The sequence below is a fragment of the Pongo abelii genome, chromosome 6 (assembly GCF_028885655.2).
Source record: "Pongo abelii isolate AG06213 chromosome 6, NHGRI_mPonAbe1-v2.0_pri, whole genome shotgun sequence".
Lineage (NCBI taxonomy): Eukaryota > Metazoa > Chordata > Mammalia > Primates > Hominidae > Pongo > Pongo abelii.
The window spans coordinates 80921061-80946568 of record NC_071991.2 but is presented as its reverse complement, the minus strand read 5'-3'; the positions used below and the strand labels follow the sequence as shown (position 1 = coordinate 80946568).

At 40.3% G+C, this 25508-nt stretch overlaps 1 protein-coding gene across 1 annotated transcript in view; it reads right to left on the bottom strand.

The window, feature by feature from the left end:
* PON3 (paraoxonase 3) overlaps positions 1 to 19998 on the bottom strand; it is a 32571-nt gene extending 12573 nt beyond the window's left edge. The window contains exons 1-4 of the mRNA XM_002818241.3: positions 19900 to 19998; positions 18266 to 18336; positions 11275 to 11330; positions 316 to 481 (exon numbers count right to left, since the gene is read on the bottom strand). Coding sequence (XP_002818287.2) covers positions 316 to 481; positions 11275 to 11330; positions 18266 to 18336; positions 19900 to 19973 — 367 coding nt within the window. The 5' untranslated portion in view covers positions 19974 to 19998. The remainder of the gene's footprint in view (positions 1 to 315; positions 482 to 11274; positions 11331 to 18265; positions 18337 to 19899) is intronic.
* Between the last annotated feature and the right edge of the window lie 5510 nt (positions 19999 to 25508).

Sequence of the window (25508 nt, the reverse complement as noted above, 5' to 3'; positions counted from 1 at the left end):
GTGACAACTAAACTAAAGGGCCTTTAGTTTACATGTTAGATTTCTGAGAACAGTATTCAAACAAGTTGTGACAGTCAAACAAGAAGACAAGTGGATAGAAGGAAGAGGAGGAGGCCACATAGGGCCAAAAATACTAGTGTTCCTTCTTTAATGCAATGTTTACAATGTTTTATACCTATTTATCATTTTACAAAAACACATCTGTATGGTAAAATAGCATCTTCTCTCTTCCTGTTACATAAATATTGAGGGGCTGGAGATAAATGGTTTCTATTTCCCTCATTTCCCCCTTATCCCTAAACATACAGGCTTTACCTTGGTCGATGAAAATACTGATCCCATGTGGATTAAATGATTCTTTGTCAAATCCACCACTGATTTCTAGTGTTTGTGCCCTTGGGTTTTGTTCATTCAGATCCATCAAGAAGATTTTTCCTGGTTCATCTGGTGCAAAGTTTGGCATGCCCGGATATTTTAATCCCTTTTAAAAATAAAGAACAAGTGTGCACACATATACATATCAAAACAATATTTTCATAAGGAATTTAAAATCTCAAAGCCAAATAAAAATGTTCAAAATTCTAAATTTCATTTAGATTTCTGGGCTTTTTCACTCTGTCAGCTGTTTCCATGATCTGATCTGGGGTGTTACTGATGTCATCTAAACATTGGCTATAAACACAGAAAGAACCAGATTCAAGATAAGGAAGAGTTTTTAATTTAGAGAAAAGGAGTTAAGCCAAAAAATATAACAGAAGAGACTAGGCTGTTACTTTGTGTGAATCCCTTCACATGCCTGTACCTCACATTCCTCATCTATAAAATGAAGAAGTTCAAATACATGATTGTAAGATTATTTCCAGTCCTGGTATTCTATAACTAACCTTCCTCAAAGCAGAGAGAAGGGGTGTATAGTTTAATTGTATCGTTCCCATTCCTACATTGATTATATCATGTAGTGGCAAACAGTTTAGCTGGCTAAGAATTAACGTAAGGATACCAGTCTTATATAGTTGACTATTTTTGACCTATTTTGTTCCTATAGGTATGTCTGAAAATTCTGACATGAATGCTTTACTCAAATATCACAAAAAGTTTGTTCCAGTAACTTGGACAGTGGTCCTTTCTACTATTAGGATCAGGTAGCGATCAATCAACAATAGGCATCCTGAATGCATGAAGCCTTTGCTGCATCTGAGTCCACTGTGACAAAACTTGGGGTTGGTTTATTCTACACCAGTTACAAAACAGTCCACTTCCCCTCCATGTCCCCTATCTATCACTGGATATATATCAATATCAATAACTTTATATCTTCTCTGCTACCTTTATCTTCTTTTACAGTCTATTGCAATTCTCTCTTTCCTATTTCACCTTGTCTTTCTGCCTCTTTCCCTCTCCCTGTCCTTTCTACACACACGTACACATACACTTATAATACTATTACTGGCTCTTCCACTGCTCCCTCTTGGGGTAGTCAATCTTTTCTGAACAACCCCAGCTATATCTTCAAACTTTTTTTAGAATGGTCCTTCTATGCCCAATTCGTATGTCCCAATGTTGTCTGGGGGAAACCTGGCTTTTCCCAGACAACACTGGCACTACTGAAGGTCATCAGAGGAGGCACTGTTCCCTCTTTATTCTCCTTAAGTCAGCACATCTGGAGAAGGGATTGGCACGTCCCTAGCCACAAACTTCTGCTTCCAGACCATAATTCTATCGTCATCAATAGCTACACCCTTTGCTTCCTTATCACATTCTGTTCCAACTCCCTTTGCCTTGGTCTAGCTCTTATATAGGGCAAGTCTAAAATCAGGTTGAAAAACTCCACTACAAAGTCACCACCCCAACTTCAGCCAGACATTTAGTATTGTTTATTGATTTTTTTGGCTCACTATGATAGGCGATCTACTGGATTTCCTCATGTCTCACTTCTAAATTTATTTCATTATCTTCTAGAGTAGGGGTCCCCAACCCCTGTGCCACAGACTGGTACTGGTCTGTAGCCTGTAAGGAACTGGGCCTTACAAGGAACAACAGGAGGTGAGCTGCGGGTGAGAAAGCATTACCGCCTGAGCTCCACCTTCTGTAAGTTCAGCAGTGGCATTAGATTCTCACAGGAGTGCAAACCCTATTGTGAACTGAGCCTGCAAAGGATCTAGGTTGGATGCTCCTTATGAGAACCTAATGCCTGATGATCTGAGGTAGAACAGTTTTATCTTGACCATTCCCCACTCTCCCTCCATGATCTGTGGAAAAAATTGTCTTCCACGAAACTGGTCCCTGGTGCCCAAAAGGCTGGGACCACTGTTCTAGAGCCCATACTTTCTTCCTCTTTATTATGAGTGGATGACTTTACTTACTACTTCTCTGAAAATGTCATGTCATTTAACAGGAATTTCCTATAATTCTTTCCTTTCTGTCCCAGTAATTCTTGTTCAGTTTTATTCATTCTCTTTCTTTCTCCCTCTTTTCTCAAGTAACAAATGTCCCTCCTCTGTTCTTAGGTTAAATCCTTTACCTGCTTTCTTGGTTCCCTGTTCTCTAGGGTCTGTCTTTAGAGATTACACCCTCTCTTTCTTGCTTTACCACTCATTTTTCACTAACAGCTTCTTCTTTGGCCTAAAAAATTACAAGGTTTCCTTCCTTGAAATAAATATTTTCCTAACTTTATTGCCTCTTCATATATGCATTTATCTCTCTTCCCCTCACCATCAAATTTCTTAGAAACATCACCTGATCTTATTGCCTAATGTGAACTGCTCCAACTCTTAATTCCCTGAAGTTAGTATTCTACTCCCACCAGTTTGTAGAAATACTCTTATAAAGATCATATAAATGGTCTCCAAATTACTTTATTTTAATAACTTTTCTACTTCTAATCTGCTTCTCTGTGGCATTCGACACTACAGTATAGCTTCTTCTTTCTTATCAAAACGTCAAAAGTAGAGTTCCCAGATAGAAATCCTGCTCCTCTTCCTGACTCTTGGATTTATGCCTCCTTCTATTTTTATCGATCCCTCCTCCCTTCTCACTCTATACTCTTTCCTTGCAGATCTTATACATAAAGATTCAGGTATTTCCTTTATATCAAGGACTTTCAAGTCTGCACATTTATTTGTAACTCTGTAACTCTAGCTTGCATTCCCAACTTCCTCCCAAAGGGCAGCTCAAAATCAACTAGTCAAAACCAAAATCAACATTCTCCCCTCGAATCCATCCTCTCACTTATATCTATTCTTCTCAGTTAAGGACATCACTATGCTCCCCAACATCAGACCATAAAATTCAATTTTCAATCCACTCTTTTCCCCATAACCAATTTGTCACCAAGCTCAATGGCTCAGATAATAGTAGTACTGGAGAAAAAATTTTATGTATATATGTGTGTGTGTGTGTATATATATGTGTGTGTGTGTGTGTGTATGTATATATATATACACACTCACATATATATTAAAAATAAAAAATATATAATAATTATATATATATATAAATATATTAGGGGCATCTAATCTCACATCTTCCCTTTCACATGAAGGAAATGAGGCCTAGAAGAGTGATTTGCCTAAATCACTCAGATCATTTATTGTTCAGACTCTCTCTGCCACACATACAGAAAGGTTTGGAAGTAAACAGTATTGCTCAGGAAGGCAGCTCAAGACAGAACACAATGGCAAGTATGTTGGTAGCTTGGGGAAAGGTGGAGCATAGCCAGCTAGTGGAAAAACTGGATGTTACAGAAATAAAATAATCTGATAGATAGATAAGGGCGGGGCACTGCAAACAAGCTTGGTCTAGATTAAGTGTGATGATCAAAGAAGCACCTCTGATAAATGGCTTCACATTCACCTAGTTTTCTGTGTAAAGCAGTTAGGTAGGAATTTGTGGCAGCAAACCAACTGTGTGTTAATGACTGTAAGCAATTCTTTTCATACCATTCACTGGTGAAAGTGATGAAAATCATCATCTAGACATGCAGGAATCTTATTTTTCCCAACGAACTACAGGTATATGTGGACAATCAATGAACTCTTCCACTATCCTCATCCATCACCACATGCACTCAGTAAATATTCGACGACTTGCAAATGCCTGGTAGTATGTTTGGTGTTGGGCATGTCAATACATGCTCCAAAGTCTTGAGTTCAAGGATCTTGAAACCTAGAGCAAGCACATAAGTATGGTGTGGCCTATAACAGCCTAAACTCAGGGGATGTGAGGGAATATTCAAGAGAGAACACTGAAGAGGCACCTCACCCCACAAGACAGTGCTAGGGAAGACTCTCCTGAGGAAGTAAAGTGCCACCGCAATGAACCCTCACAAAGAAGTGGGAGTTAGCTGGCAAAGTGGGAAGAAGGGAGTAATCTTGGAGTCAAAGAGAAGCATGTCAAGTCCCAAGGCAGGGAAGAAAATATCCTGTTTGTCATCCCTAAATAGACTAGAAATATCTATTGCACAGAATTATTCTCCAAATCAGCAACTTCCAAACATCTTCTAGGATGGCAAGAAAGGGTAAAAGGAGAAACCAAAAGAACAAGGTCTTTAATTTATTATAGTGCAGAAGGATTAGAAACAAGCAAAACAACATAATCCTTATCCTATAAGTTGTTTGTTCATTTACAAAAGGAGATCCATTATTTAAAACTTCAAGTTAACATTTCTCATAAAATTATTTGTGATGAAAATATATACTTCCTGTATAGCAATGATTCAGAACTTTTAGTTCCAGTGAAAATTAAAAAAAAAAAGAAAACATACAGTAGGAAGGACAAACATTATTTCACAACAGGAAAGAAATCTCCTAGCTATAGAATCATCACTTTTAGCGGTGTATTTGGCATAACATTGAAAATTTAAACCAAAAGGAGGCTTCCAAGATGGCGGAATAGGAACACCTCTAGTCTGCAGCTCCCAGCGAGATCAACACAGAAGACAGGTGATTTCTGCATTTCCAACTGAGGTACCTGGTCCATCTCATTGGGACGGGTTGGACAGTGGGTGCAGCCCATGGAGGGCAAGCCAAAGTGGGGCAGGGTGTCGCCTCACTCAGGAAGTGCAAGGGGCCAGGGGATTTCCCTTTCCTAGCCAAGGGAAGCCGTGACAGTCTATACCTGGAGGAACGGTACGCTCCTGCCCAAATACTATGCTTTTCCCACAGTCTTCACAACCAACAGACCAGGAAATTCCCTCCTGTGTCTGGCTCGGTGGGTCCTACGCCCACAGAGCCTTGCTCACTGCTAGCACAGCAGTCTGAGATCAACCTGCGATGCTGTAGCTTGGCAGGGGGAGGGGCATGCACCATTGCTGAGGCTTGAGTAGGCGGTTTTGTGCTTACAGAGCAAACAAAGAGACAGGGAAGCTTGAACTGGGCAGAGCCCACCACAGCTCAGCAAGGCCTACTGCCTTGCTGTAGATTCCACCTCTGTGGGCAGGGCAAATCAGAACAAAAGGCAGCAGACAGCTTCAGCAGACCTAAACGTCCCTGTCTGACAGCTCTGAAGAGAACAGTACTTCTCCCAGCATGGCATTCGAACTCTGAGAACAGACACACTGCCTTCTCAAACAAATTTACAAGAAAAAAACAACCCCGCCAAAAAGTGGGCAAAGGATATGAACAGACACTTCTCAAAAGAAGACATTTATGCAGCCAACAGACACATGAAAAAATGCTCATCATCACTGGCCATCAGAGAAATGCAAATCAAAACCACAATGAGATACCATCTCACATCAGTTGGAATAGCGATCATTAAAAAGTCAGGAAACAATAGGTGCTAGAGAGGATATGGAGAAATAGGAACACTTTTATACTGTTGGTGGGGCTGTAAACTAGTTCAACCATTGTGGAAGACAGTGTGGCGACTCCTCAGGGATCTAGAACTAGAACTAGAAATACCATTTGACCCAGCCATCCCATTACTGGGTATATACCCAAAGGAATATAAATCATGCTGCTATAAAGACACATGCACATGTATGTTTATTGTGCCACTACTCACAATAGCAAAGACTTGGAACTAACCCATATGTCCACCAATGATAGACCGGATTAAGCAAATGTGGCACATACACACCATGGAATACTATGCAGCCATAAAAAACGATGAGTTCATGTCCTTTGTAGGGACATGGATGAAGCTGGAAACCATCATTCTCAGCAAACTATCACAAGGACAAAAAACCAAACACTGCATGGTCTCACTCACAGGTGGGAACTGAACAATGAGAACACTTGGACACAGGAAGGGGGAACATCACACACTGGGGTCTGTTGTGGGGTGGGGGGAGGGGAGAGGGATAGCATTAGAAGATATACCTAATGTAAATGACGAGTTAATTGGTGCAGCACACCACCATGGCACATGTATACATCTGTAACAAACCTGCACATTGTGCACATGTACCCTAGAACTTAAAATATAATAAAAGTATATATATTTTGAAAAGTATATACACATGCATCCAATGCAGAAGCATCCAGATTCATAAAGCAAGTCCTTAGAGACATGCCAAGAGACTTAGACTCCCACACAATACTAATGGGAGACTTTAACACCCCACTGTCAATATTAGACAGGTGAACGAGACAGAAGGTTAATAAGGATATCCAGGACTTGAACTCAGCTCTGGACCAAGCAGACCTAATAGACATATACAGAACTCTTCACCCCAAATCAACAGAATATACGTTCTTCTCAGCACCACATTGCACTTATTCTAAAATTGACCACATAATAGGAAGTAAAACATTCCTTAGCAAATGCAAAAGAACAGAAATCACAAACTGTCTCTCAGACCACAGTGCAATCAAATTAGAACTCCAGATTAAGAAACTCACTCAAAACTACACAACTACATGGAAACTGAACAACCTGTTCGTGAATGACTACTGGGTAAATAACGAAATGAAGGCAGAAATAAAGATTTTCTTTGACATCAATGACATCAAAGACACAATGTACCAGAATCTCTGGAACACATTTAAAGCAGTGTGTAGAGGGAAATTTATAGCACTAAGTGCCCACAAGAGGAAGCAGGAAAGATCTAAAATCAACACCTAGCCCATTTACATTTAAGGTTAGCATTCTTATGTGTGAATTTGATCCATCATCATGATGCTATCTGGTTATTCACAATTAAAAGAACTACAGAAGCAAGAACAAACAAATTCAAAAGCTACCAGAAGGCAATAAATAACCAAGATCAGAGCAGAACTGAAGGAGATAGATACATGAAAAACCCTTCAAAAAAATCAATGAATCCAGGAGCTGCTTTTTTGAAAAAATCAACAAAATGGATAGACCACTAGCAAGGCTAATAAAGAAGAAATGAGAGACGAATCAAATAGATGCAATAAAAAGTGATAAAGGGGATATCACCACTGATCCCACAGAAATGCAAACTACCATCAGAGAATACTAAAAACACCTCTACACAAATAAACTAGAAAATGTAGAAGAAATGCATAAATTTCTGGACACACCCACCCTCCCAAGATTACACCAGGAAAAAGTTGAATCTCTGAATAACCAATAACAGGCTCTGAAATTGAGGCAATAATTAATAGCCTACCAACCAATGAAAGTCCAGGACCAGATGGATTCACAGACAAATTCTACCAGAGGTACAAAGAGGAGCTGGTACGATTCCTTCTGAAACTATTCCAATCAATAGAAAAAGAGGGAATCCTGCCTAACTCATTTTATGAAGCCAGCATCATCCTGATACCGAAGCCCGGCAGAGACATAACAAAAAAAGATAATTTTAGGCCAATATCCCTGAAGAACATTGATGCAAAAATCCTCCCTCAAAAAAATACTGGCAAACCGAATCCAGCAACACATCAAAAAGCTTATCCACCACGATCAAGTCGGCTTCATCCCTGGGATGCAAGGCTGGTTCAACATACACAAATCAATAAATGTAATCCATCACATAAACAGAACCAATGACAAAAACCCCATGATTATCTCAATAGATGCAGAAAAGGCCTTCGACAGAATTCAACAGCCCTTCATGCTAAAAACTCTCAATAAACTAGGTATTGATAGAACGTATCTCAAAATAATAAGAGCTATTTATGACAAATCCACAGCCAATATCATACTGAATAGGCAAAAACTGGAAGCGTTCCCTTTGAAAACCGGCACAAGACAAGGATGCCCTCTCTCACCACTCCTATTAAACATAGTGTTGGAAATTCTGGCCAGGGCAATCGGGCAAGAGAAGGAAATAAAGGGTATTCAATTAGGAAAAGAGGATGGCAAATTGTCTCTGTTTGCAGATGACATGATTGTATATTTAGAAAATCCCATCGTCTGAGCCTCAAATCTCCTTAAGCTGATAAGCAACTTCAGCAAAGTCTCAGGATACAAAATCTGTGTGCAAAAATCACAAGCATTCCTATACACCAATGACAGACAAACAGAGAGCCAAACATGAGTGAACTCCCATTCACAATTACTATAAAGAGAATAAAATACCTGGGAATCCAACTTACAAGGGATGTGAACGACCTCTTCAAGGAGAACTACAAACCACTGCTCAACAAAATAAAAGAGGACACAAACAAATGGAAGAACATTCCATGCTCATGGGTAGGAAGAATCAATATCGTGAAAATGGCCATACTGCCCAGGGTAATTTATAGATTCAATGACATCCCCATCAAGCTACCAATGACTTTCTTCACAGAATTGGAAAAAACTACTTTAAAGTTCATATGGAATCAAATAAGGGCCCACATAGCCAAGAAAATCCTAAGCAAAAAGAACAAAGCTGGAGGCATCATGCCACCTGACTTCAAACTACACTACAAGGCTACAGTAACCAAAACAGCGTGGTACTGGTACCAAAACAGATATATAGACCTATGGAACAGAACAGAGGCCTCAGAAATAACACCACACATCTACAACCATCTGATCTTTGACAAACCTGACAAAAAACAAGCAATGGGAAAATGACTCCCTATGTAATAAACGGTGCTGGGAAAACTGGCTAGCCATATGTAGCAAGCCGAAACTGGATCCCTTCCTCACACCTTACACAAAAATTAATTCAAGATGGATTAAAGACTTAAATGTAAGACCTAAAACCATAAAAACCCTAGAAGAAAACCTAGGAAATACCATTCAGGACATAGGCATGGGCAAAGACTTCATGACTAAACACCAAAAGCAATGGCAACAAAAGCCAAAATTCACAAATGGGATCTAATTAAACTAAAGAGCTTCTGCACAGCAAAAGAAACTATCATCAGAGTGAACAGGCAGCCTACGGAATGGGAGAAAATTTTTGCAATCTACCCATCTGACAAAGGGCTAATATCCAGAATCTACAAGGAACTCAAACAAATTTACAAGAAAAAAACAAACAACCCCATCAAAAAGTGGGCAAAGATTATGAACAGACACTTCTCAACAGAAGACATTTATGCAGTCAACAGACATGAATAAATGCTCATCATCACTGGTCATCAGAGAAATGTAAATGAAAACCACAATGAGATACCATCTCACGCCAGTTAGAATGGCGATCATTAAAAAGTCAGGAAACAACAGATGGTGGATAAGATGTGGAGAAATAGGAAGGCTTTTACACTGTTGGTGGGAGTGTAAATTAGTTCAACCATTGTGGAAGACAGTGTGGCAGTTCCTCAAGGGTCTAGCACCAGAAATACCACTCGACCCAGCAATCCCATTACTGGGTATATACCCATAGGATTATAAATCATGCTACTATAAAGACACATGCACATGTATGTTTATTGCAGCACTATTCACAATAGTAATGACTTGGAACCAACCCAAATGTCCATCAGTGATAGACTGGATTAAGAAAATGTGGCACATACACACCATGGAATACTATGCAGCCATAAAAAACGATGAGTTCATGTTCTTTGTAGGGACATGGATGAAGCTGGAAACCATCATTCTCAGCAAACTATCACAAGGACAGAAAACCAGACACCGCATGTTTTCACTCATAAGTGGGAGTTGAACAATGAGAACACATGAACACAGGGCGGGGAACATCACACACTAGGGCCTGTCAGGGTGTGGGGGGCTGGGGAGGGATAGCATTAGGAGAAATACCTAATGTAAATGACGAGTTAATGGGTATAGGAAACCAACATGGCACATGTATACCTATGTAACAAACCTGCACGTTGTGCACATGTACCCTAGAACTTAAAGTATAATAAAAACAAATCTAAACTGACAATAGATAATTTAGGACAGCAAGGAAAATCTTTTCTAGACCATTTTGTTTTATCCTTGATTTTGAAGGAAAAATAAAAAAATAAAATCTTGCCCACACAGACTAGCACCAGTTCTAGCAGTGACAGCAGCAGCAGTTTAAGGTCCAAGTAAGAGCCTCACTCTATTCTACTGTGTGTACTTACGAATTTATAAATTCAGGCCACGGTTATTATATGTACCCCTTTTTTGGCCAACAATATTTAAATTCAAAATCCATGTTCTTTGGTGGAATTTTATTGCCCCAAATGGAATATTAGACATCCAATTCCAGCAATCAGAATTCACATTGAAAATGTGGTAAATATACTTTTTCAAAATCATATCCCCATTCCAAAATGCAATTGATTCAACAAATATTAATATATGAAAATTTTCAACATCTCATAAATACACACTTTTTGTTTGTTTACCGAAGTGCTGTCCCTGGTGTAACTTCTTGATTATTCCTGTGAAGACAGTATTGGGAATTAAAATGCAGTCTCTTCTCTATTTCTCTTTGAAAGACTTGTTAAGAATGGCAGGGAACCCAAGATGGAAAGTGCTTAGAGTTTTAAATTGAGTAACATGGTTAATATTCGAACCAGAAACATTTGCAGAGCTCCAAATAAAGGCAGACATGGTGAGAGGAATACCAGTTAGTGGGAAGAACACTACCAGAAGCGGAAGCCCAGTCAAATAGGGCAATGATGAGAATGGATAGCAATAGGACAGAACTGGAGACTAGCCTAGGAATCAAGTGGAAATCAATACACATTTATCAAGACCCTACTGAGTATGCCACTACCCACAGGGAGTTGCCCACCATGAGGCAGTCAAAGCTGGGCATTCCTGTGGTGTTCTAATTAGCCCTCCAAAATCCTGTTTTGGCTTTTTTAGTTGACTGGTTTACCCAGAGGTGGGATGAGAGCATAGAGATCCATCTGGCAGCTCCAGAGGGCAACATTAATGCACTGTCTATACAGCTATTGACGTGAGCATCAGAGCAGCATGGAAAATACTCACACTGGAGATAAAAGCCAGCCCACTAGGAAGTATATCAATATCTTCAGAGCCGCTTTCTGCAAAAGAAGGGTAGAATCAGAAAAATGCATATATGAAGGCTTAAAAAATACATCTCACATTCCAAACTACAAATATCTTTTGGAAACTTCTTTTGGAAATTGTTGACTTGTTCAACCACTTACTTGGGAAACTATATCAACTTTGGGGAATCTCACAGGCATGCTACTCTATAGTAAAGCTTGAGTCAGACTCCCCAAATACTAAATCCTTTTTTAGAACCCCATTTTCAGGAGAAAGAGGCAAATACCTAGAAAATAAACTCATATCCTAGATTTACTCTTTAAGTAACAATTTCCAGGGCATGTCCTGAGAGATTCAGCTTTATCCCCCGTAGAAGGCTGCTCTATAGACTCAGTGGTAAAATCTGGAAAGTCATAATCTGAAGGTCTTTTATTACAGGCCTCTCTGCCAAGCATTCCTTCTCTTCTAACGTAAACCCTAAAACACTATATTATACAATCATATTGGGAAATTATTGAGCAATAAACTAATTTGAGTATCAATGAATATGAAAGATTACTGAGTATTAATATGAAAGTTTAGTTAGATCTTTTTTCTCAGTAAGAGCTAGTTTTCAGCATTTTTTTTCTATGGAAAGAGACATATAATAAGTAAGTTTTGACTGAGAACAAGATGAAAAAGGAGCTGTCATGGCTTCTAGTAGGAACCGAGATCTGCATATGATGTGGTTCCAAGTAGACAGAAGTGAGATTGAAGGCAATGGTTATCTAGTGTGGCAAACTATATTCTACAAATACATCAGAACCAATATGTACCACAGCCACTTGTACTTAAAATGTGATGTTCAGACTTCTCCAGCAAGAAGTAAAGTCTATATTCTCCCCTGTTGAAGCTGGGTAGAACTTTGTAACTGCCTTGACAAATAGAATAAGATGAATGCAATGCCACATAACATCCAAGGCTAAGTCATAGTCATAGCTGCCACTGGCTGTCTCTCCCTCTATTTCTTAAGACATGCACCTTGGGAACTCTGGATCAAAATGTAAAAAGTCTGGCTATTGTAAAACTACAAAGGAAAGGGTACAGAGGGATCACCCAAAGTGGAAAGAGAGTCAGCATCATCTTTAGCTCAGGCCATAGGAGCTAGAGATGACTCTAGTTCCCAGCCTGTGAGTCACTTTAGCTGACGTAAATGAAACAGAGTGGACTGCCTACACTGTGCCCTGTCAAACTTGCACATTCTTGAGCAAAATAACGGTGGTTGTTTTAAGTCACTAAGTTTTGGGGTGGTTTGCTACACAGTCATAGTTATTGGAACATGTGGGGAAATGGCTGCCTAGGGTAGTGGGTTACTAGAGTGTCAAAAGGCAATGGGGGAAGTATAGGGGAAAATAAGAAAAAGAAAATTGCAGCAAAGTCAAAGAAGATGCAAACTGAAATCAATAAAATGGTGAAGAATAGGCACTTAGAAGTTGAGAAAGATTTTATTTTATTCAGTATACTGAAGATTGAAAGTAATCCCCACCTAGAAATATGAAAATCAAATTAATCAGAACTTCCCATTTCCTAAGCATTCCGGTTAATCAAGATTTACCTATATATGGTACCTTGATAGCTATTTCCACATGAAATGACATAGACATCAGAAGAATCCAGCAAACAGAATAAAGCCATTTTAAAAATTGCATTGAATACTGGTTGGTTACTTTTCTGGTGTTTCTCCTTCCTCTCTGCACTCCCTTCTTGGTTTCCCTGTACCTTAATCTCATTCTCATCTCTGTCCTAAAGGTGGATATTTTCCAGGCTCTGTCTGACCATGGCTCTTTCTCATGGCAGAGCACCCATTTTCCCCACATGATGCACTCTAGTCCCACATGGGTCGTGGCAGATGGCTTCAGTTTCCACCTGGATGCTCTTGAATCCCCAATCTCTAAATCAAGCCCAAAGCTTTCTTCCAAGTTCCAGACCTTTGTATTAACCTGCAGGTTGGACATTTCTACCTGGGTCTTTTATTTTTCATATTCCACAGGTCTCAAACTGATCAGAATGTTTCTCCTTCAAATCTGCTCCATTTCCTATATTTCTACTGCAATGAATGGTGCCTCCATTCCACAAACACCCAGAGCAGGAAGCTTGGAGTTACCTTTGATGCATTCCTTTTCCTTAATTTCCAAATCCAACTGATCACCAGTCATTCAAGCTCTAGGACTTCCTCTTGGATTTCTACAAGTTTCCCAATAACTCAGCTTTGCTTCCCTGAACCCATTCTCTGCACTGCTGAGAGTCATATTTTAAAATTTAAAGTTGACCTTGTTACCCTCCTGCTTAAAACCTCCCAGAGGCCCACTAGGGCTGGCAGTATAAATCCCAAGCTCTTTGTTCTAGGTCCCAAACATCTTGGCTCCATTCTCAGTTATTGTGGCCCCACTCTCCACTCTACATTGCAGCTGTGCTGTGGTACTTACTACTGTGCTGTAAGTAGTCTGTGAAATGGGCCAGACTCATTCACCAGCATGTCTGTGCATATGTTGCTTTCTCCTTGCAACACTCAGACCTTTCCCATCCTAATCTTACCTCTACTTGGCCAAGGCCACAGGCTCCTGGAGTTTCAGGGCCACCTTCTCAACCTATGCAAACTTTCCTGGTTTCAGCATCCATTTTATGTATCAATATGGTCATCTATGACTATGTCTACCATGATCTTTCTCATACTGGGCTGCACCCCTCTGTTTACTTGTTAATTTCCTACTAGATGGTCTGCTTTCTGAAGGCAAGGACTGGGTTTTATTCAGTGTTGTATCCTTATACCCAACATAATACTTGCCTTTTCACTGCAGAAGCTCTTAATAAAGCTGGCTGGTTCAAAAAAGAAATAAACACTTTTTGTTTTTTGAACTTTGTCTTGTATTGAGCTTAAACTATTGAAAAGTGGGTGATGATTTCTGAGTCCAAGATATCCTGAATTGTGTTTGGCTTCTCTTCTCTTCCAAATACAATTTTACATGTCTCCTCTGACAGCATAAACCTACTTCAATAACTCACCTAAAACAGAGTGGGCATTTTTCAGACATGTTGTGCCTGTCTTTATTTACTTGCTCCATCCAGAGCATGGAAAAGCTGGTGCTTTGGACTTAGCAGTGGAAAAGAATTACCACACAAGATTGCACAGTATCACCACCGCTCCTTCCCACCTACATTATGCCTGCATGACAGGCCCCATGCATCTCAGCAACAATGGCACCTGTGGGAGCAAAAGCCCCCAGGATACCTTCCTCTGAGACTTTCCCACACACTTATTAGCCTATGCACAACTATCATTAAAACCCCACTGCTAAGTCTAAAATCAGTCTTATGAATAGATGCCTACTGCTTCTTAGCCTGTCAACCCTACCGCTACTTGGCATAACTTCATTTCTTTACTCTTTTCTTCATTTCTCCAGTCATCCCCTACAGGCACTCTGATAAAGGATCACATCAAAGCATTACTATCAGTTAATTTTATTATCGTCATTTCACATCTTGGAGAGAAGTTTCTGATAGCCAGCTAAGAAAACACATGGAACCTATTATGGAGTAGAAGCATATATTGGAGACATGGGAAGCTATAGAATGGAAAGGAGTGGAAGGGAAGGTACGTAGGTATTAAATACAGAGGCCACCTACTCGATAATCCTGCCCAGTGAAAGCCCTACTGAAGTATTCATATTTCAAGTGCAGCTTTGATTAGATGCCAAGGGCAGCCAGATAACGTCCTGGTTAAAACAGTCCTTGACCCTCAAAGCCTTGGAAAAAAAGATGAACGTAATACAAAAAGATCTATGAGATATGATTTCCATAGAAAGATAAATTTCACCTTTCAACTTTTCTTCCCAGAAAAAAATACTGGAGAAGAAAAACAAAATAAGAGTTTCTTCCACCAATAAAATAAACCTCAAAAGTCTGGGTCTTGAAAACACAAATAAGAATTTTTCTCCAGCTCTGTTACAGCCTACTATACCCTAACTAAAATCCTCCAGCAGCTTTTCAGGGCTTTGTAAAGCCTCTACTCCTCAACCAGTTGTGACTTGTGAGTATTATCTTATCCATTATCTTAATTTAAATATCTAGCCTGCCTTGTTTTTATTAACCTATATCTAGTAATATTTCAGCTGTTTGCATCTCAGATTTTCTGTTTTCCACTGTTGCAATACTTTCCTGAAGCTTCCAAAATAAAAAATGTGTTGTCAGTAGATCAGAAAGGTAGTGTTACACAACAGAGAGTACAAAGGCACAGAAGGAAACGATCTTGGCTCATAAGCTAAGCCCATCACCCCTTAGTTCCGGACCACTGGGCAAGCAACTTAATTCTTCTGTATGTCAATTTCCTAATCTGCAAAGCATAGATAGCAGCATCCACTTTACAAATTGGTTATGAGGATGATGTAGATGTTTGTAAAGGACTCAACAGGCTGCTCATAGTCACCAGGCCTTTGATAAAGCAGCTTTTTCAAAAGATATATATCAGTATTGTCCTACTGACATATGACCCATCATCATTCTAACTTGTTTAGTTCACCAAATATATGCCAATAGACATGAGAAGTAACATGGCATTTATTTCTTCTGCTCCCAGCCTGCTTCCAACTATTTAAGTCATTTTCTTCAAAATATTTGGATAATCAGAACATTGACCTAAGACTTACAATATTAACTGTAATTTTACCTTCTCAAATCTAGTTGAGTGATACAATTAGAGTCAGACTAGACCTTACCAATCATCTAGTCTAATTATACCTCTTAATTATTTGCAGGCTTATATATTTTGACAGTTATTTGTATAGTGAATATGAATACTACTACACCACAAAACAGTAAACAAATGAGTAAATGTCACATTTCCTTTTTTTTAAAATCAAATTAAATCACTCCGATATCCCATTCCACTAAGTTGATGGAAAATCCAATCTGAGTCATTACTGGGTTTCTCTGTTAGGGTTATGAAATCATTTTAGGTGGTGGGTTCTAAACCTAAGCAGAATGTTTTGGAAAGGCCATCTGGCATTCATTCTACACTACGTATCATCGAATTATTCATTGCCAAAGTTACTGGTCCCTTTAATTTAGACAATTCTGCTACTTCCGTGTCATGCATTGACACAACGTCTTTACCTTAGCTGGAACACAGGGTCCAGTGTCCCTAAAGATACCTTGCAACCATTCCTTCTGAGGTCCTGCTCCTCTCCCAGAATGCTGTCAGCCAGTGGGGTAAGGGTCCCCATTATTCAAAGATATCCACATATTCATATCCCTTCTCCATCAGAATCCCTTGAAGGGGCTCAGGTTTTTAAAAACAATTCAGGAAAGGTGGTTTCTTTGGTTTCTTCTGCTTTCCAGCTGCTAGCACAAACCACCTCTAAGACTAGGGAGTGCAAGGTTCAGATTACTTTATTTTTCAGAAATTGAGAGGCAAAAAAAGGCAGAAAACTCAAATCAAAAGGGTACTTTTTCTGTATTTTTAAATATAGCAATAAAATAGAAAATCATATCCCAAAATAAGCTATCTCATCACATTCTAATACATAAGTCACAGTTCTTGGCGTTAGGGAGTTTACAATCTGATAGTGAAAGAGAGAACACTGCTAGCTATAATATAAGGCATGTGGCAGGTGTCATAAGTGAATCGGAGCTTCAGAGTGCTGTGAGAGTTCAGAGGAAGGAGATGAATTTTGCAGCTGATTTCAGTAAGCATAGATGGAGGAATCAGTAAGTTTGGAGGGAATTTCATAAGCAAAGGTGAGAAAGTGAAATAACATATTCCCAGAACAGGGAACACAATCTAGCCTGATTTTATTTTATTTTTCTGTTAGCAATGTCAGGAAGAATTGGAGCTGTGGAGCCCAAATGAGCAGTTGTGGCATTAACTAGTAGGTGAGATTAGCCCATGTGTGACGTAGAAGCATTAGGGACAAGCGGGGAACAATGGTTCCTGGATTTTGAACTGAATCTTTTGAGAATGGGGGTAACATACATAGGAAAAGTCTAGAAGCAGAGCTGGTTGTGGGTGGGAGGATGAGGGAGAAAATGACAGAAATGTAAAAGAGATTTCAGCTTAGGGAGAGTTTGAGGTGGAGCTACCCTTTAACTGACTAAAAAAGAAGGGCTGCAGTTTGAAAGGTTAGGGACTGGGCCGTGGATTTTTGATGAATTTTTTAAAAGAAGGTAGGTAGGCTGTGAGGTTCCTTTATTTATTATTTTTTTTAAGACAAAGTCTCGCTCTGTCACCAGGCTGGACTGCAGTGGTGTGATCTCGGGTCACTGCAACCTCCGATGACTCCCTGGTTCAAGTGATTCTCCTGCCTCAGCCTTCCGAGTAGCTGGGATTACAGGCATGTGCTGCCACCACGCCTGGCTAATTGTTGTATTTTTAGTAGAGATGGGGTTTCACCATGTTGGCCAGGATGGTCTCAATCTCCTGACCTCATGATCCGCCCCCCTTGGCCTCCCAAGTGCTGGGATTACAGGTGTGAGCCACTGTGCCCAGCTTGCTGTGAGGTTCTTGAGGGGAGTGGCTAAGTCATATTATTTGAAAAAAAATAACACTTGAAGCCAGGAATGACAATAAGGAAAGGGAGGGAGGAAGGAAAGAAGAAAGGAAGCAAAAAAAGGAAAGGTAACAGAGGACAAGGAGGAGAGTGAAATACCACATATGGGAAAGGAGAAGCATTCAGTGAGGGGAAAACTAGGGTGTGGTCAATGACATTCTTTAGGTAATGTGGAGAGATGTCAGTAAGGAAATGTGCTGAGAAAAACCCACAAAGAATGTCATTTAGTACACCCCTGAAGACCTTGCATGGGGCAGAGTGGACGGGGCAGATGTCCCACTGGGAGGGTTTAAGTAGTAACAGGTAATTAAATGAGCTGGTAGGGCTCAGTCAGGTGGATGGCGACCAAGAAGCTGTGCTGTCTCCTCTTGGTACTGTCACATACATACCAAGTTCCTCAATAAGGCGGCAGTTTTCAGGTTCTACTGGCTCCACTTCTCGAGAGGCATTCACCCTTTCTCTGTAGAAGATAAAACCCAACTCCGGAAATCAAGGCACAGCATTCAAAACGTACATTTAAATGTGGACTTCAATCATCTTCGTGTTGGTTAACTATCTTTATCATAATTTATGAATGACATAACAAGTAAGTAGGTACCTCCTTTTATGTTTATTTACATAATGTAGACATTACGTGGGTATTTTACCTATATCAGCTAACCTTACCCAGTTATTACTGAAAAACTATATAATATGATTCAACATGGAAAACATTCTGCTGCCCAAATAAAAGACACTATTTAATAGTATGAGTAATTGAACAATATTATTAATTTAAATGCACAAAATAGCCCTACTTAATTTTCTAAAGTATCGTCTGTTATAAATCTGAACTTAATCCCTTACAGTCTTGCCCTTTGAACTTTTCCTTCCAAACTGCTTTCCCAAAATTCAACAGGGTCTCCTAATAGTCAAACTCTATCACTTTTGCTTTAATTTTTAAATTTTACACTGACTTACTCCGCAAGTATGTAAATTCATTAAACCAACCACAATTTAAACAATTGGCCGATTTATTTTTCAACACAATTTTCTTGTTTCCAGAGTGAAAAGGAATGTTTCCACATTCTTCTAATATCAGGGATAATTTAAAATTTTTATTCAAGTATATTCAGGAAGACTCAATACTTATCTTACAGTCATTTATTTAAAAAATACCCTTAGATCTACTTTATTATTATTACTATTATTTTATGATTCTCCATGTGGTTGCACTGGGAGCAAATGTAACAATAAAACTCTCAAACTGGAAGTATTACTAATAGGCACCAGGCACCTCAACAGATTCTAGACGTGATCCTCTGAGAAGACCAGCTTCTACTAAGAGAAATACATAAACACTCAAAGACAACTGAAAGCAAGCAGAGGCTTTCGATCCACTCATGAATGTATATTATAACTTAAAGGTTCTTTCTAGCCCAGTATTGACTTTTCCTGAGACATTTCTAGGCTGGCTATCACCATTGTATCTTCCACTTCAAAAGGTCAAGTGCCTACAAAATGCCAGTTACCGCCTGCAGGTTTCAGCTGGTTTGCCCTGCTATCTGGTCAGCTCTTTAAATCTAGGATAGGTTCCATAACCCAGTACTTCTGTGTGGTTAGCCAGACCTGGGCAACGTCTCAGTCAGCCATAAACATTCAACTGGTAGCCTGATCCTCTCTCCCAAGTCCAGCGTTTCCAATGGACGTCCTTTTTTCCCAAGCAGAATGTTGAGGGCGAGCTGGGAAAGGGGTCATCACGTTCAAAACGTAAAAGGGGGTCATGACCTTCAGAAAGCAAAGTGGGGGATCATAACCTTCAAAAAATAAATGGGAGTAATTCGGCTCGGCAGTCTTTGGAAACGCAAGTAGCTCACTTTCCCCATAAGCGAGTCTGAAGGGCGGTTTGCTGGGTGCGATGGAGGAGTGAGGTTCCAAAGCTGCTCTTTCCTACCCGCTAGGAAGGGGGTGCCAGGCAGCCCCCAACCTCACTTGGAAGAGGAGAGAAAGAGAGTCGAGGACGCCCTGTCAAGATGCCACTCACCTAAACGCCAGGAACATCTCCCCGCCTAAGGACAGGCCGACCCCCAGCAGGACAAGCGCCACGAGCTTCCCCATGGTCTCAGGGTGCCCAGCGGCGACTGCGCGGCGCCGAGAGCTCCCGGGGGCGCGGCGGGTGGTTCCTGCCTCGCCTACTGATTGGGGCCCGCTCGGCCCCGCCCGCACACGCCTCCCACTCAGGTGAGCGGCCCAGGTGCCGCAGCAGGGCGCTGACGAGTCCCCTTCACGCCCACGATTCCTTGTTTTTTGGGCAGAGATCAAGGCTTAACGGAGAGGGAGCCCGGGACCGAGCTGTGGTGGGAGTTTGCTCCTAACACCCGCGAAATCCTACCTCAGTTCCTCAGATGGCCTGAGGGGGAAACCGGAGTGCCCGGGAACGGCGGGGAGCTCCAGTTCAGGGCCAGAACTCCGGACTTCTGCAAGGCAAGATGTGAGGCGACACTGAATTGCTCCCGAGACACGGGAAGGGCGAAGGTAATCGAAGCGAAGAGCTTTAACTCGTCTTCTCCAGGATTTGGGGCACAGGAACCTGTCTCCTGACCTTCGTGTCTTACCTCGGAGTGTGCTGCCCAGACGGACTTGTGAATATCTGTGTCTGTCCCCATAATGGTTAACGGGAGAAGGAAATACCAGGAGAAAAGAAGGAAAAGACATAGGAAACGGGAAGAGGAGCAGAGGCGAGGAAGGGGAAGGTCGTTTCCTTGGCAGGGTAGGCCCTCTTTCTTCTAGGTCTTGAGTTCCTGCCAGGCAAGAAATGCTCTTTCCCCTCTCCTGATGAACACCAGGTTGGAGGGGGAGGAACTGAAGATGTGGGAAGACTTGAGGAGTTCGGGCAAAGTAGCATCTTCAAGCATGATCTATTTTTATTTACGGACAGAAAGAAATATTAGTTCTGTTGGGTTCCACCGAGTAAACTATTTGTTGAGAGAGCAAGATTTGCCAATTCTGGGGGTATTAAGAAAAGAAAAGGTGGTCCCTGACCTATGGGATACATGATTATGAATACATAATTATGTATGAATACATAATTACAGGATGAATAATGAAGCCCACCGCTTATGCAGTACTAACTGTGTGCTTTGCCTGTGCTGACACCTTTACCTATGTTAACGCATTTAATTATCAACACAATCTCTGGAGTGTGGGTAGCCTTACCCCAATTGTACAGGTGAGACCTGCAGCACAGATTGCTTATGTAGCTTGCTGTAAGTCACGCAGCTGTCAAGCAGCAGACTCCAAAACCTGGGCCCTTAACTGAGCTGCCTCTACCATGCTGCCTCTAGAAAAGCTATGGAAGAAGAGTTGTATTAAAAGGACAGTGTAACGTCTTGAATTGTATAGATTAGGGTTCTTGTTAAGATGACTAATGTTAAAAGAGTGCAAGCAGAGGAGGAATCGAAGTCGGGAGGGCTCACAGAGCTGAGGGGCCTGGGGTGTGATGTAGACATGCATGCAGGGTTTGGGAGTCAGGCTGCCTGGGTTTGGATCCAGCTTAGATAAGGTACTCAGCTTTATTAAGCTACAGATTCCTCTTCTGTAAAAGAGCGTCCACCTCATAGGTAGCTCAAAATTAAATGTGATAATAAGTGTCAAGTGCTCTGCACTGTGCTTGATACATTTTATGAAGTCAGTAAAGATTAACCACTAATTAATTCTGAACTTCACTTGAGATTGTAGGCTCCTGTGGGAAGGACTCCATCGCATTGATCACTGGATTTTCCCGTGCCATCCATAGAACTTTGTGCTTAATAATGGCTCAATAAATATGATTAGATGGATGAATGTAAAATATGGACTTGGGAGAAAGAAAAATTAGAAGAATAAAAAAAATGGAGTGGATAATGAAATAATAATAGTCATATTATTATTTCACTCAGCGTTTGCATGCCTTGTCACATTACTTCTTATTAACCTTACCTACAAAGAAGTAAAGTGAATTGCTTGCTGCAAGTTTGATGAGACTAAAAAGAAGGAAAGTGAGGCTTTGAGGCTTAGAGAGGTAGAGTAATAATTCACTTAAGGTTACATAACTAAGAAGTGTCAGTGCCTCCATCTGGACTGAGATCAGGTGACTGTAGAGCTCATGTTCCTTATCACTGTGTTTGCAGCATAGCATGAAGAAGGGGGTAAAGAAAGAAGTGTATTCTTGGGCAATTGATTGAAGTTCTGTGTTAGCTATAATTTGTTTAAAAATTCTTTAGGCAGAGGAATCTGTGTGTGTGTGTGTGTGTGTGTGTGTACATTAACTTTAAACCCTAGAGGTGGTTAGTTTTTATTTGAATACCATAATCAGTAATTCAAATCCCCAGCATGGTAAATTAGCATTAAAGAATTCCAAACTTTGGAGGCCACTGTATCAAGTGTCACCATCTAAATCTGCTCTTGGCAATAGGCCAAATTGACTTGGTCAAGAGGCCACAGGTACATCAGTATTGTAAAAGGGGTTTGCTGGACTTTGAAAGAGCAGGACAGATAAATTCAAAAAGCCTAAATTCAAGATCCAATTCCATTTGTAGTTGGCCCTTTAATCTTTTGAAATCACTTCTCGCCACCTCTGGACCCATCTTTCCTTACATGTATAGTGGGGCTTTCAAAGAGCTAATGTAGACCAAATTCAATGCTATACGTTTAAACAGTAAGAAAAACAATACTGTATATAGATCTAGGGAGTCCAACGCCATTGATAATCAAAATGCCATTAAGGGGGATGCAGAATATACATGTGGTATAATTCTAAGGTATAAAATTAGGGGAATTACATATTATCCACATATATGTGTGTGTGTGTGTGTGTATGTATATATATAAACAATCTAGACATGAACTGAAGAGTAGTTACTTTGAGAGCAGAAGATTGGGGTCATGGAGAGTGGGGAGGTCAGTGAGTATGGAAGGAGACTTTGCTTTTACTGTACAACCCTCTGTAATGTTTAAAATTTTCAAACTTTATATCTTGATAATGTTTACAATCGCTACATTTTTAATTTAAAAAGATTGTTTGTATCAGTGAATCTTGCCAAGAAAGAGAGGTGGTGATAGAGAAAAAGAGCAACAAATCAAAAGAGATTATGATTATATTGCAATAAAGCTGTTTTTTAAAAAGAGAATATGGATTTTAGAACATTAGGAAACATTGTCCTAAGCCATAGAAACCACTGTTTAAAACCTGGGTACGACTACATGTCATTAATGTGTCTAGTGCTGCTCAGAAGAGAGAAAAGCTAGAGGACCAGATATTTGTATTATTTTAAGAAATGACTTCTATTATTTAGAAAATTTATTATTTTAAATTTATACTTATTTAAGTGTTAAATATTTAGGTATATCTGAGTTTAAATAAAAGTTTCAATTTCATTCTGAAGATGCACTTAATAATGAAGTCAGGTAATGAAAGTCTGATACCTTGTTTGGTGACTTCCTGCAGCTCACCATGGGGAAGGTGCCCCCACTCAGGACTTCAGGTGCAACCTGCGGTGTGCTAGGAATCATCTGCGCTGAGTGTATTTAGCAGGATGAGCACCAAGGTTCCAGCAGGCTCACATTTCACTATGTAAGCACCAAGTGAACGGGGGGATCCTTGAGGGGCCACACTTTGCCAGGAAGGTTCTTTCCAGATTTATCTTCCACTTTAACTGTCTTCAGGGGATTTTTCATCAATATCTGGTAGCCCCTCAGCGACTTTAGTTTGGAACACATCTCAAGGTAGATTCAACATATTATATGAACTTGTCAGATTGTATGACAAGGAGAAGGAGTTAATTAAGTGGAGAAAGGGTGGTTCATAGAAAGAGGTCAGGGTATCCACAAGTAGGGGAATTGGAGCAGCAATAGTCCAGTATGGATACAGCAGTGGTTCTCAAACTTCAGCAGGCCTAAGAATCACCTGGAGGGCTCCTTAAAAGAGAGACTGCTGAGTCCTAGACCCAGAGTTTCAGATTTGTTAGATTTGGGGTGCGGCTTGAGAATTTGCATCTCTAACAAGTTTGCAGGTGATGCTGATGCTGCTGGCCCAGGGACCATGCTTTGAGAATCACTGAGCTTAAAGAATTGGGAGGAAGATGGTGAGAATTGAATCTGGAGAGGAAGGCAGATTGTAGGCCAAGTTAAGAAACTTGAATTATATTCTAAGGGGCATTGGGAAGCCACTGGAAGTCACATGTTTTGGCAGGTGTTTTAGAAACATTGCTCCACAATGATGAGAGTGGATTATGGAGCAGGTGGAGCACTTACCCTTCCTGGAGGCTAGGAGATAGTTAGAGGCCTTTCTGGGTGAGATATGTGAGGGTGATTGGAGAAGGTGAGGATATTGTTTCTCAAAGTTCTTAGAACTGTATGGATATGAGAAATGTTTAGGTGGAGGGACTGGCAATTGTTTGGATATGAGCAAAGGGGCGGTGAGGGAGAGGGAGAAATGAAAGAAGGTGTCTAGGCTTGGAGAATCTGCTAAAGAGGGCTGTTATTTACGGATATGGGGACCAAGAAACAGAAGCAATATGAATAGAAAAACAGGGTATTCATTTTTAAACAATTTTTAGAGAAATGGTCTCACACTGCTGCCCAGGTTTGAGTGCAGTGGTGTGATCATGGCTCACTGCAGCCTCTACTTCCCATGCTCATGTGATCCTCCCACCTCAGCCTCTCATGTACCTGGGACTACAGCAGGTGCCACCATATATCTTATATATAAAGCTGTAGTAATTTTTTTTAAAGTTTTGTTTTGTTTTGTTTTGTTTTTTTAACACAGAGATGGGGGTCTCGCTATGTTGCCCGGGCTGGTCATGAACTCCTGGGCTCAAGTGATCCTCCTGCCTCAGCCTCCCAAAATGCTGGGATTACAAGTGTGAGCCACTGTGCCCAGCCTCAGAGAGTGCATTTAAAGCTGTGGTTTCCATTTTATGTTGTAGGAGAAATCTGGAGAGTTTTCTTCAAAGTGGAGTGACGAAAGTCATGTTTATCCTAATCATCATTTTCAGGCCTTGAATCAATTTATGTAACAAATGTATTTTTTACATTAGCCCTTTCTTAAGAAAGGTCTGAATAATGTCTTCTGCACTCAATACTGCCTATGATCGGACAGCCAGGTTCCATGATTTTAAAAGTTTGAAAATATCTGTACTGCTTTCTCTTCTAATGGAAAACATCATTTCCTGATGTTTTCAATCTCTGTCAAGAATTGCATAATGGATGATTTAGTTATGAACTGGAAAAATAATTCCCTCCTTTATACATGAAGAACTCCTAGAAATTCATAGAGAAAGGCCAACATCCTTGAAGGAAAAAAAAAAGTTCACAGAAAAATAAATACAGATCTCCTTAAATATTTCAAAGTGTACTTAAACTTATAAAAAGAGAATGAAAATTAAAACACAGTAGAAGAAAAGTGCTGAATAGCAGGGGCAGAAAGCTAAGAGAGAATGCTACTGGGATTCTCCCACCCAGCTCCTTCTCTCACACCCAGAAATCCTTCCCTGGAAAACAGTGTGAGTAATGAAAACTACAAGTAGCCACAGAAAGGTAGAAGTGGCTGGTGTGGCGGTGGGTTACTTTTAAGCTGTTACTTTTTCTTTGCTTTGCTGAGTAGAGTAGATATTC